General features: G+C 44.3%; 1 protein-coding gene across 6 annotated transcripts in view; it reads right to left on the minus strand.

The window, feature by feature from the left end:
- Positions 1 to 1,608: 1,608 nt before the first annotated feature.
- Positions 1,609 to 14,035, minus strand: part of ARHGAP32 (Rho GTPase activating protein 32) — a 198,658-nt gene continuing 186,231 nt past the window's right edge. For all 6 annotated transcript variants that reach the window (XM_042904540.1, XM_042904539.1, XM_042904541.1 and 3 more), the window contains 3 exons: positions 10,916 to 11,794; positions 9,219 to 10,192; positions 1,609 to 7,680 (listed from right to left, as the gene is read on the minus strand). In XM_042904540.1, the coding sequence (XP_042760474.1) occupies positions 5,428 to 7,680; positions 9,219 to 10,192; positions 10,916 to 11,794 (4,106 nt within the window). In that variant the 3' untranslated portion in view covers positions 1,609 to 5,427. The remainder of the gene's footprint in view (positions 7,681 to 9,218; positions 10,193 to 10,915; positions 11,795 to 14,035) is intronic.

Below are 14,035 nucleotides of genomic sequence, written 5' to 3' on the forward strand. Positions count from 1 at the left end.
AATTGTGGATTCCTGAGTCCAGGCCGGACCTACTGAATTAGACTATGTGGTGATGGCTCAAGAAATCGAATGTTTAACTGGCTTTCCAGATGCTTTATATACATTGTAAGTTTAAGAATCACTTGCCCAGTTTAAAACATGAACAAGTGGCTGAGGCGCCTGGGTGGCTCAGTCAGTTGAGTGTTTGACATCAGCTCAGGTCATGAGTTCGAGCCCCACATCGGGCTCTGCACTGACACCTCAGAGCCTGGAGCCTGCTTCGGATTCTGTGTCTCCCTCTCTCTCTGCTCCTCCCTCACTCATGCCCTGTCTCTCTCTCTCTCTCTCTCTCAAAAATAGACATTAAACAAATATAAATAAAAATTAGGCATCACAATTGTGTTTTTAAGATGTACAGTCTCAACTGCGTGACAAACGTGACCAGCTAAAAGGTCTTACTTCCAGTGCTTGCAGATGCCCAAGGTTTCACTGCATCGGGGTATTACATTAAAATGTGCCTTTTCCCGTAGAACCACAAGTAATTAAAGTCTCAAACACCACACTAATGTGTCTGCCACTGATTCTTCAATGATAAACACACATTTTAAGAAGCACTAGATTTTCATCCGTGTGAAGGAAATTTGGAGATGAAATTATTGGTAAAGAAATGAGAATCCCAGAAAATTAAGAAGACCCACAGGGAATGCCATATCGGTCTTTTCTTTAATCCCATCAGAGCCATTTCCATGGGAACACGTGTTCAGGTCTGGAACGCTTACCTAGAGCAGATGTTGTACGTTTGCTGACAGCATGTAGTGCGGTAGGCAGGTATACAGAAAACGGCTGGCTCACTGGGGCCATTGGTACTAAACAGGCAACTTTTTCTACTGCAGGCAAAGAGGGAGAGGCCCTAATAATTTAGGATAAAGATTTGTAATTTATGACTCCCAAAAGGAAAACTAAGCTTTCAAAAGCTGAATATCGTGTTTTTCAACAAATACCGGTTGATAGGGAAATATTTTTGAGAAGAATTCTGGCACAGGCATCTGCTCTCGACCCCCGGTCAGGCAGCCAGGCTAAGTTCAATACCTGCCTCAGTCGAGTACTTTCTTCATCTGGGTTTGCCACAAACCAGCTTGCCACAGAGTGTAGGAGCTGACTCCTTTCTGGTCATTTCTCTCTGAAAAGTCAACAGGATGTCCAAGATGCTTTGAGGGAATCTTTGGAAATGTGGTGGTGATTTCAAATCCCCTTGTGGAGGGCTCCTGAGCTCAGAAGCCAATTCAGTTTCCTTGAAACTGGCAGCTTGGGAGTCAGGTCACAGCAGACGGTGTGGGCTCCTTGGGGCAGCCCTAGATGGGGCAAGGCAAGTCTGTCTACACCTTCCAGCACAGTGCAACAGGTCTCTGTCTTTCTAAGTGACTGTTTGACCTGGGAAAAACCTGGCCAGGCGGCACACTGTGGCAAGTAGATATAAAAACAGGAGATGTTAAATCTCTTCCCTCAAATATATTCCATTTGGTATCATAATGTGTCATACACTCAGATTTGAATGTTGTTGAATATCCCCAATTACCCCATTCTGTTATAGCCATATTAGGTTGAAAAGGAAACACATACACAAAGAAGTCTGTTTTAACCTGAAATAATTTTGTTGATATTTGAATTGCTTTCAGTGGGACATTTGCTTTCAACCACAAGATATCTCCATCTGGATTATCGGAGTACAAAATCTCTTCTCTCCCCCCTCCCCCAACCAAAACAAAGAAACAAACAAAACCCCAAACCCACAACTCAGCTTCAAATAAGTTTTGAAGAAATGAGACTCTAAATATTTACATATGGGTCGAGAAATAAATCACAAAACTATTTACAAAAATACACAAGCTTATATGCATTAACAATTTACACCAGTTCACAAAAATATTAAAACATAAAAAAAAAACACTATATAAATTAAAGTTAAGAACTCAAAAGTATGATCTAAGACTTCCTAGGATGCTTCTCTCATGCAGGTCATGGCTGAAAAAATCAGGTTTTGCTACCTTAGAATCTAAACTGTGAAACAACCATTTTTAGTCTTTGAACACTAACAGTACTAATCAGAAAAGGAAAAAAGACCCTCTGTGCACACCAACATTAAAGTATACCATTCCTGACATTTCCGTAACACACAGTACTGAAAATCACATGCCTCTAACCATTTGGAAAGTAACTTTCTGACATACTTCTGCTTTCCTTATTATTTCCTTACACACACTGCTCAGACGATACTCGGCCAACATAATGAATGGATGACTGACAAACGGGGCTGGGAACGGGTATTTGGACTTTGCAGGCTCCGTTTTTAACTCAAAGGGCACATTCCAAATTTATGCCATATGTGTCTATTGCTGTTTCCATGTGGTCACCCAGTCTTCTATCTCCACTCATATTAATGGTCCCTCTTCTTTACATAGTCCTAGAATTTTTCAACCTGACTCTAACTTAAAAAAAAAAAAAAAAATGCTCTGCCATTATAAAAGTGTGCAGGCCCTATCCGTGGGACCATCCCGGAAACTTGCATGTTTTAAAGGAAACTGAATACAATAAGCAGTAAGACTCGGATGAAATTAATAAGAAAATGGCACCTCTGGGGCGGTCAGCAAAGTCTCTGGCCAGACGTCTAGGGCGTATTCATTTCAGTCAAACCAAACTGGGACATTGGAATTTTGCCAAAAAGATACAATCTGGAGACATGGCGAAGAAAATACCAATCGAATTCAATTATGGGTCTGATGCACAAGGGCAGCTCCATTTCCTTGATCACAATGTTCCGTATCAAAGCTCGAACATTTAATTACTGCTTGTGAAGTCGCACACAAGGTGAACTATGCTGAGGTAACCTGGCTCACAGTGATTTGCCGTGCACTTTCTACCCTACAAGACCAGAAAGGGAAAGATACAGGCAAAGTCCTTCAAAGAGCTGACTCCGAAGTTAAGGCTGTATCTACATCAAGTGACACAACTCTAGATTTTACCTAAAGTTTGTGTTTCACGATTATACCAGTAATTTGGGTCATTCTTCTGTATTCAAAATATTCACCTGATATTTCTAAGCCCATAGGACATTAATTAAGTAATTGCTTTGAGGAATTAACCTTAGTATTCATAAAATAGATTTAGGTTCAGGAGTAAACAATGTGTGTGACAACAGATCCACAAATATTAAGACTGGACAGGACTCCTTCAGCCACCTCCTTCTGGGCTCTCCGTTACTAACACCATCTGTACCTCGTCATACCGGCTCCTTTCTAACGCTCCGTACTGCTGGTGAGAACTTACAGGGCATGTGTGACCTCAGAGGGATAATGCATTGCCTACTTGACAAAAAGATGGTTAAGGTTAAAAAAAAAAAAAACGTTAATGCTGCATACTCACCAAAGATCAAAATTCTGTATGTAGCACCTGACATGTTTGTGTGCTAGAAGAAAGTATCCTATCAGGTTTCCTAACACTGTGACTATATTCCCATTGTGTCTACATGTTTAATCTAGAGACCTCTGTTTCCACAGACCTTTCACAGGTCAGCATTTCAGGATTGCTACCATGATCTTTATTGACTGAATTCCTCTCATCAATTCTGGGGAAACAAAAGAAAACCTTATAGAGTATCTCCACATATAAATAAATGTGTTCTTAAAACTTTATTTTTTTCTAAATATAAACCCTTAAAATGCAATCACATGATTTTCTTTTAAATAAAAAAAAGAACTGGCAGGAATCCTAATCTTTATACAATTTCACAGCAATAATAGCAGCATGTATTTAGCCTCGTAAAAGATTTCTTCCTTTGCTCTAAATAAAAGTTAATTCCAAGTTTTAAAAAGCCAGAGCAGCAATCATCCAGTAAATGGAATGAAATTCTCCTAGTGTCTTCTACAAACTGAGCTTTTCAAACATGTGCATGGACAAAACTCAAGTATTACTGAGAGTTATGGAATGCCACGACAATCGAAACTCGTTTGTTAAGTATAGGACTGCCTTGTCAGTCTGGCGTATGTGCTCGGGGGGGCAGGGGGTGTTGAGAAGATGGAGTGGAGTGGCCGGCCAGACAGTGGTCTGCTCCTGCTCTAACCGGGAACGTGACTTTCAGAAGAAAGTCCTGGGTACTCAACATGTTTAACATGCCCGCATAGCTGTAAGAGCTATTCCTGCGATGCTGGTGTAAATGGTAATTAAGGACGACTGTGGTTGCACAAGTACAGTGTGAACAAACAGCACGTGAATCCTTAGGATGTAAACAGTGAACTGCCCAGAATTCTGGTGCAAGGGGGCTGTGCACTAAGTGTAATTATTGCAGGGGTTTGCAGTTTACTAACAGGTAATTCATAGCTACTTTAAGAGTTCCCAAGAAACCTGTATTCTGGTTTAGAAACAGAAATTAACATGTAAATTTGTAATCATGATAAACGATGTGTATTTATCCACCAGTCAAGTCACGCTGGGTTTGTTTTTTTTTCTCCCAATGGCGGGGGGCGGTGGGGGGGGGGAGTGGCTTTGGAGAACAAATGGTGTGAGATGTTTTACTAGGATTACAATTTATCAAATATTATTGAGAGAAAAAAAATTACTGAAGGCAGGCAACACATCAGAAGCACTGATGGGGTTCTGTGGTGCTAACAAAGTTCACTGAGTTCTGCCTACGAAGCTTCTTCTCACTTTAGAATCCCTTCTGCAGTGGACATCAGCCTGCTCGCCGAACTGCACGGAACAACTCTGAGAAGGATGAAAAGGACGTGGTTCAGCTTGGGTCTAAATGGCCTGACATTTTATGATGACTCTTTCTTAAATGCTTCAAGTCTTAATTCCTTTATTGTTTTTTGTAATTATAATGTGCTAATTGTCTGACAGAATCATCTGAAGGATCGGGGAGAAGTTTTTCTCTGTTCGAATTTAACACACCAGACCCTTCCAAGTCAGGGAGAAGGAAGTGAGGGCAACTGAGTGTCAGTCTGGGCACCTGCATGGCTACTGAAAAAGTACGGAGGAATGCCACAGAAAATGCAAAAGCCTACCAGGAAATAGACAGAAACTGCTCTGCGCTATATAGCAAACACTAAGAAGGACAAAGTTAAATTCAAATTCGGTGAAAGGCAGTCCTCAGGCTCTTACAAAATTAGCCCCATATGGCAAGTATGGTCTGTGACAAATTTCTTCACTAGGTTTTCAACACAGTGCTTTACAATCATTCAGATTTCTTTTAATGACAAAAATCAGTCTATAGATGGAAGAGGTGGTGATGAAGCAGGGAGGGGGAAAAATGGTAATTTTTCTTTTTTGTTGTTGTTTTTAATGTGGTAGGGGGGAATTGTAGCTTTTTTTTTTTTTTTAATCTTTTTGGTTACTGAAAAAAATAGAACAGTCCACTGTCCAGCAGAGGCTGCTTCAACTCTATTGCTCCGGGGCTCATTCTGCATGGATCTGTGTTTCGGGGTGCTGCAAGGACAACTCTGTGGGCAGGAAGGCCCCCTGACCCAGAGCGGTAGCATATGTCCTGTTTTGTGGGTGGGGGAAGCCAGAGGGCACATAGGTCCCCATCGCTCCTCCTGCAAAGCCTCCTCGCTGGTGCTGGGGTGGGGAGTGGTAACCCTCCAGGTTGTCATACTGGGACACAACAGTCATACCGCCCTGGCGCTTGCCGTGTGTTTGGTATTGGTACAGCACAGTGGGGTCCCTCTCCGCGTGCTGAGTATGGTGGAGCTTCAGGCTATGACTCCGCTCCGGTTTCGGGGGTGGGACTACTGACTGGCCCAGGTGTTCCTCCTCTTTGTAGCAGTCTCTGGAGTGTTTCTCTGGGGCGGGAGGCTGCCTAGCCCGAGGCCTCTCTAGCTCTTTGGAGAGCCTCACCTCTTTGTGGTTCAGTCTCAGAGACTCCTGCCCCGATGTCATGTATGTCCCTCCAGAGTTATGGTAGCTGACTGGCTCAGAAGTGTCTGGAATCCCTTTGGGCCCATAATCTAACTGGCCAGCCCCTTGGGGGTAAGGTGGCCCATTTTTTGATTCACATAACTGCCTATGGCTTGCTTCCTGATGTGCCCTGTGCTCAGGGAGACTACAACCCATGTCGTGAAGCTTCCTGTTCCTGAGGCTACTCTGCTTCTGAGGGAGGGATGGTTTCTCCGACTGTCCGTTGCCATATCCTCCGTGGTGGTGGGCTCTATCAAACTCTGGCTCTGGATGCTTCCTGTAGAAGCGCTCCTCTCCCTCGGGACTGACGGCCTTGGCTGCGTGCCGCCCCTCCTTGCCCTCTGCCACTGAGAGAAGTCCAGTTTTCCCAGGATCTGATTTACTACGCAGGTGGATGACATAGATCCCGCCCAGGTCATCCTGCACGGCCGGGGTCATGTTATCATACTGGGACATGACAGGCCCTTTCACCTTCTGCCGAGCGCGGCTCTCTCTCCGGATAGACTGCATGCGGTATTTTTCCATGTCCTCAAGATCCCATGAGGTGTAAGTGTGCTTTACCTCCGCAGTTGGAGGCATGTTGACTACATTATGGTCATTACCAGAGAAATAGCCGGTCATGTTGGCCCGGGGACGTGGGAGCAAACCAGCGTAACTGTAGAAGTTCTTTCCTTGCAGCCTCGGATTGTAGAAGGCAAAATCGCGATTGGGTAGGCGGTGAAGGGGCCTCAGCTGTACTGTGCTGTAGGCGTCCACATCACACAGGGCTCCTTCTGGACTGTAATAGGAGCTAGAAGAACTGGAGTACGGGCTATACCGGTAGTGGACCCGGCCATTCTCAAAGTAAGGCTGAAGCTGAGTGACGTGATAATCTGAGCGGGCCTGGGAGGACTGATATGGCTTATACTGGTATAGGGGTCTTGGGCAGTAGGCTGGTTCATCGTCTGGGGGAACTTCCGTCCGTGAAATGGGAACCGAGCGAATCATGGAAGACGGAGGGGCATGGAGAGACTGTACCCTCCGGATGGTAGGGTATGGAGGAATATCTTCAGGGTAACAACTACTCCTAACGGAGGAGCCCAAAGAAGATACATACTCAACTCGGCCGCATGGCTTGGAGTGATGTCCAGACGCGTTTCTTCCTGGGGCCACGTATGTGTTGTAACGAGGTCCCATGGAGGCTGGTGGCTCTGATCTGGCACCATACACCTGGTGCTGCTCCAATTTATTGTGGTGTGGAGGTACGCTCTGGGGACGGTACTGGCAGTTTGGGATCATACTGAAATGCAGACAGTTTTCTGGACCAAAGGGTTCAGTGGTGACATCAGGCCTCGCGAAGGCGGAATAAGTCGTCTTCTGAGAAGCATGTTTAGGTTGTGGGACAGGAAGTGGTAAAGGCAGAACATCGTCCACAGGAGCTGAAGAAGCAGTGACAAAGGGGTGATAGCTGGCGCTGCTGGCAGGATCTGCACTATTGGAGTGGATGGCAGCGGCCATTTTACTCTCCAGCGTCCTGGTTGGGGGCACCGGTGCGGTAAAGCCACAGGACGAGTACACGGGGACAGACTCGGCGCGCAGGTGCAGTGGCGGGGCCCTGGCACCTTCCCGCACCTTGTCAGGAAGGCCCGGCTGGAGAGCAGGAGCAGACATGGGACACTGAACGGCTGTGCTGCCATCACCGACCAGGACATGTGCGGGGTCATCGGTGGCTCTGGGTTCAGGTGGTCTCTCTGGAGCTGGAACTGCTTGAACCTATTGAAAGATGACCACATTATGAGCTTATTTTTTATGCTCCCCTCTGTGGAATCAAACACTGTTTGATTCGTAACCCACACTCTGAGGCTATTTGGGGTAGCAGCATGAAATTTCCCAAGCCATGTGGTGGCACTGGTCAAGACGGCAAGCCAGTCTGTCCTCGCTGCCAGGAAAAGAAGGTCTGTGCTGCAGCTGCTACAGCAGCCATTACCATCCTTGGAAAACTGTTCTAACTTACGATCAGTCTTCAATGTGAGACAAGGCTGCTTATGACATGACCTTAATGTGCAGACCAAAACACATAGGCAAGCTCAGGGGCACCTGAGTGGCTCAGTCGGTTAAGCATCCGACTTCGGCTCAGGTCATGATCTCATGATCTCGCAGTCTGTGGGTTCGAGCCCCATGTCAGGCTCTGTGCTGACAGCTCAGAGCCTGGAGCCTGCTTCGGATTCTGTGTCTCCCTCTTTCTCTGCCTGTCCCCTGCTCATGCTCTGTCTCTCAAAAATAAGTAAACATTAAAAACATTTTTTTAAAGTATAGTCAAGCTCAAAAATATACATCCATCTAGCTAGTCTATCCATCTAGCTCAGCCTCCATGCCAAGAACATTTTGTTAAATAAGGAGAGTTGATCCCAGCTGGAGAGATTTGTGAAGTGAATCACAGTGACAGGTAGTGAGCAGTTTAAGCCCCCGAATCCAGGGAAGGGTAAGGAAGTGACCTGTCTGATGTGCCATTCAAATCAGTTACTGTCTGTCTCCACCTTCTATTCCACCCTGGTCTGTAGCAGCTGAAGCCAAACGGGACCCCCACAGCAACGGTGCTTCCTGAGAAGCAGTTGCTAGAAACAGCATCCTCCACTAAAGACTAGATATTGAAGTCCTTTTAGTTCACGGTGACCACAAAACGCATGGACTACTTTTCTAAAGTACAAGAAAATTTGAAAGAAACTTCAGCATTCTGCATACAACATTCTCTCATCACAACAGATGTCTGGCTGCAGAACAACCTGCTGGCTTATGCTAGGAACATAACAAAAGACCTAAAATGATGTAATCGCTTACATTTCTAAAAAACGTCTGTAAGGCAGAAAGGCAGAATAAAGCACGGTCATTGTGCACATGTGAATAATTGGCACAGGGTGGCTAAATGACTTGCCCACAGTCACAACGAATCACTGGTGGAGTTGGGCAAAAAACAAAAAACAAAAAACAAAAAATACCAACCTGCAGCCCCGAGAGCTGCAGCCCAATGTGACTTATTTGATCATGACCTCTCTGTATTACAAGAAGAAACCACCTAGATGCTTTAGGAAGAGAAGATAGCAGGCAGAATTCAACAACAATCATTGAGTAACTGCTCCTTCCTCAGAGAACCAGCATCAGGGTAAAGGCAGGGTCCAACCTCAGATAGGAAACGTTTCATGGAAACCTGCCACAGGACTTAAAATAAATGTCGTATCTGACTCACCCTGCTCACAAATGACATACCTTTGGAAAGCATTTCTTTCATCTCCCTGAATCCCTCCCCTTCTTACCTTGTGGGAATTATTTAATCCTGTGCTGGCCGCTGCTTGTACCTGCCCCGTGACGGGCAGCTGCTCCGCTGGCCTCTGGGAGGGAGGTGGGGGAAGGGGGCGGCTAGTTCTGTGCGGACGCTGGAGGGTGGCGGCAGCAAAATCAGCTGCGGTGGGTTGCTGGACCACATCCCAGCTGGCTTCCCTGGTGCTTATCTCAGCCGCCGCTGGAGCGGTTGTCAGGTAAGCCATGGTGGCTGTGCTGGTATTCTCTTCAGGGGACCCAGAAGGAGGGTAGATTTTGTCCTTCGGCAAACTAGAAGGTGTGGGAGATTTGTCTGCAAGTTCTGAAGGGTGATGGGGTTTATCTACACTTGCACCAAGATAAGGAGGCTGATCTCCGCTATAGAAATGAAGCTGAGGCTGGTCCTGATCCATAAAGGAGACAGTTGGCATACTGGTCTTCCCAGACTGGTCTTCAGAGAAGCTTATGTGATCATCAGACTTAGAGTCTGTTAAGGGAACTGATGGGATTCTGGCCTTTTCTGGGTCCCCAGATAAATAGGTTTGATGTGGATGATTCCCTGGTAAGTCTGCCTGGTGGAGCTTCTCCCCGGATTCAGTTGCACTGGAATGAGCGTGATTCCCAATTGCTGTGTCTGCTACAGGCTGGTCACAGTTCCCAGATACCTCGTTCTGGAGGCGGGATTCCTCTGCTGGCCTATCAGTTTGGTAATAGGCTTTATCTAGAGTGATGTTAGAGTAGGAACTAGGCAGTTTATCTTCGTTTGCAGCCACTGCTAGGTCTCCGTAATTCGTATAAGCAGCCTGGGCGGGCCCTGGTCTCTTCAATGACTGAGTTGAAGCTTGCTGTGCAGACTCAGCCAGTGCTAGCGCCAACAGGCGGGCCACATTTTTCGGAGGCGGTGGTGGTGGGATAAGAGAGACTGAACTGACGGGAACGGAATCCTGAGGGGGGTCATGGGTAACTGCTCCTGGTGGGAAATTGGGAAAGAAAATGAGAGTGAAAAGGTAGCTTGTGTTATCCTGTACTGGAAATCCAAACACTCCCCATCTGATCACTACCAAATAGGTGCCTTCCATATTTCAAAATGGCAATCCATGACTTCCATCCCACATGCAAATGTTGTAGAAAACACATCTGGTTCAGGAGGAAAACTAAAACAAATTGTTTAGAGATTGCAATCTCCTCTTGAACTGCTACAGAGATGAGGGGGAAAAAAAAGCGGGTCCCTCATCGGGCTCAGAAAAGATTGCTTAGAAAACAAGCTTCAAGTGCCTGAAGACTGTTATTAAGAATAGTTTTTTTTGTTTGTTTTTGTTTTTTACATCTGATGGTGTAGGCTGGCTGGTTAACTTGTAAGGCTATAATATAGGTATTTTTATTAGAAGAGAAAACAGAATCAAGAGCTACAAAGTTGTGCAAAAATTATCCATGAATTCTGACTGTCCAAAGACTTTAAAAGGGGACTTTATGAAGGTCTGGAGCAGGACCATTGGTCCTTTGGGAGACTTTTGTTTGACTGATTTTAATTTAGGGCTTTGAGCCATCAGCACCTCCCAGAAAAAACAAAAAAACATTCTCTTTGATTAAAGGCTAGCTGTGGAGCAAATTTCTCTCTTAAAAGGCACAGATGGCACACAGGATTGATGATCCCTCTTAGCTTAAAGAAAGAATGGAGAAAAACAAATGGTACCTGTCTGAGTCTGTCCAGAAGGTACAGCCTTACTCTGACTGCTTAAGACGGCCTGTTCCTCTTTCCCTGGTGACTCTACTTCTGTAGCAGCCACCTGGTCTAGGGGCTGGACTTCAGACTCACATCCTTCTTGGGACTCTCTCTCTTTTGTTTTCATCTTTACTACCTGGGTGGGGGATCTATTTATGACATCACTTTCTTCAATGCTTTTGTTCCAAGTTGGAGAAGACGCATTCGGAGCTGCTGTATTTGAAACCGTACCAATGACTTCAGATACCCGAGTGGGAAGAGTCACTGAAATTGGCTCAGATATGTTCATTGAAGGCGATTTGCTTAGTTTCCGTCCAATCTTTGGAGAGAAAGCGTAGACAACCTTTTCAGTGAATGAGGATGGCTTGGATGACTTCTCTTCAGTTGGGCTCAAGTCCAGGGTAAAGAATGGACTCAGTTTCTCCTGCAGAGGAGAGACGGCTTCAGAACTTGCCGTGCTTCCTGGAGTCTGCGACTGGCTACCACCTGCTTCTGTATCCTTTTTATTGGCACTTGGTTTATCCTTGGAGTATCCTAATGAATCTAAAAAGGAGGCACCGCTCTCCAGACATTCTGATTCAGCCTTAGGGGGACTACACTGAAATGACATGGGATCAAAATCCAGGCTGGCTACTCCAATGTCTGGTGGGCTCAAGTCAACATCTTCAGCTGCGTGAGGAGACATAAGAGCTGGAATATGGAGCAGCCCTACTTCCTCCTCACTTTCATTGTCATGGGGCAGATTATCATAGGAGTTACAGCGGTTCCCCAGCATTTCTCCATTAAAAGAGGCACTCAGTGCATCACTGCTAGATCTGGGTCTTCGGGGTCGGAACAGCTTGGAATCGCCTGGCAAAAACGGATAACATTATCAACATTTGAATGCATATGATACACAATACACAACACCATGAAAGTCACCTAGTCAGTAGAGTAGTAATGCACTACGTAGGGTAAGAAATTGTTAACGTCTCAGTTTCTTTCCAGAAATTGTCTCTTGGGCGTACGGTTGGAACTCCCAAACCAAAAGCTAAATAACAAAAACATCTGATAATATTCAGAGACAGAATGCAGGCTTTTATGGTTTCAACAGGAAAAAGGACTCAGAACTATTATTATTAGTCCAACATTGACTCCTGTGGTGACTTTGGGCAAGATTTCATTTCTTCTGGTCTTAGTTTATCACTCATCTCACACATGACTTCTAAGACAGAATCAACCACTAAAAGAGTACTTTGGATATATAATAGCAAAGGGGATTTTTTGTTTTTGTTTTTGTTTCTTTGGCAGGAAAAATCCTCATAATAACCACATTTCTAAAAAGCAAACATCTCAACTAAAAACTCCCTACAATTCCATAAAGTATTTACATATATTTAGTACAGGATTCTTTTCAGATACTTAAGCAAAAACAATTTCATTTTTTTTCTTTAATGAGTATAGGCTTTGAGTTTCTCAGGCAGAGTCCTTCCACAGTAGACTGTTACATGATTTTATGATATTGCTAAATATCCACTGGTAAAAGAAATTTTCTATCCCACCATTCTATTACAATTATTAGAATCACCATGTTGAAAATGTACTATAAAGAACTAGATAAATGCATTCAAAATGTGTTAACCACTTATAAAATTAATCTATACTAAAATATTATTTTCTGCTTAATACTGGCATCTACCCAGGGGTGCCTGGGTGACTCAGTCGGTTGAGCGTCTGACTTAGGCTCAGGTCATGATCTCACGGTTCGTGAATTCGAGCCCCGCATCGGGCTCTGTGCTGACAGCTTGGAGCCTGGAGCCTCCTTCGGATTCTGTGTCTCCCTCTCTCTCTCTCTGCCCCTCCCTTGCTTGCACTCGGTCTCTCTGTATCTCTCTCAAAAATAAATAAACACTAAAAATATTTTTTAAAAATACTGGCATCTACCCAGTCCAGTTCATTATATCTGTGAGTCATTCTCTTAACTACAGAGAAATGGAAAATCTTGGAACCCTTAAGATGTCAGACACCCAACTAAGGGATGTGTGAGGGTTTCTTGAATCACAAGCAGAGCCACGTGTCCATAAGGATCTGGCAGTTAGAAGAGTTAATAAATGAAGATGAGAAATCTGACCAGCATGACGACACCCAGGATACCTCAAAAACATGATTTTAATATCAACAGATTAAGAAAGCCCTAGGGAAATCAATGTAGCTCCTGATTATTTTTGTAAAAAGGGCCTTTTTTTTTTTTTTGAGAGAGAGAGCAAGAGCAAGTGAGTGAGTGCAAGTGGGGGAGGGGTAGAGGGAGGGAACAAGAGAGAATCTTAAGCAGCCTCCACAGTGAGCACGGAGCCCAACACAGGGCTCAATCTCAGGATCCCAAAACCATGAGATCATGACCTAAGCCAAAATCAGGAGTCTGACGCTTAATTGACTGAACCACCCAGGAGCCCCCAAAAGGGCCTTCTTTACAATCCTGCTGCATATGCCAAACATGAAGTAAAGGAGGTCCTATTTGTTATTATATGGCTTTGTCAAAAAAGTTGTACGTCCTTCTAATATTGCAGTTCACTGTTCAGTCTAAAACATAGTACATAACTGCAACTATAACCTGACTTTTGCCAAGTAGGGGCTTAAAAAACTTACTTTCCTGATTTTTAGTTTTGTCAAGTTGCAGTGAAACCATTTTGTACCCTTCACTAGAATTTTGGTCGCCATTTTAAGAGGATTCACTTGCAAGTTTTCTTCTCCTCATACTGAGGATATATCTTCAGATAATGAGGACTGCCTATAATCAATCTTATCTATGAAATTTAATGTCAGGTTAAGCCATTTACAAGACAAAAGACTACTAGTCTGAAAGCTGCTTCATTTTATACTTTGTGAGACTGTGCTTTCATGAAATCTAAAGCAAGAAATACATCATTTTCCACTGGGCATTAATAAATATAAATGGCTAACTTAAAACATTTCACCTATTTTTATGTAAACTGAATAGCAATCATGTCAAAGTGAGGAAATGAGAGACTGGTACTATATGAAAATATCAATGGACAATGCTAGATATTAGGATTCTTTGGAAATGATAGTCTATAGCCTATTTATTAAGCA

The sequence above is a fragment of the Panthera leo genome, chromosome D1 (assembly GCF_018350215.1).
Source record: "Panthera leo isolate Ple1 chromosome D1, P.leo_Ple1_pat1.1, whole genome shotgun sequence".
NCBI classification, from domain to species: domain Eukaryota; kingdom Metazoa; phylum Chordata; class Mammalia; order Carnivora; family Felidae; genus Panthera; species Panthera leo.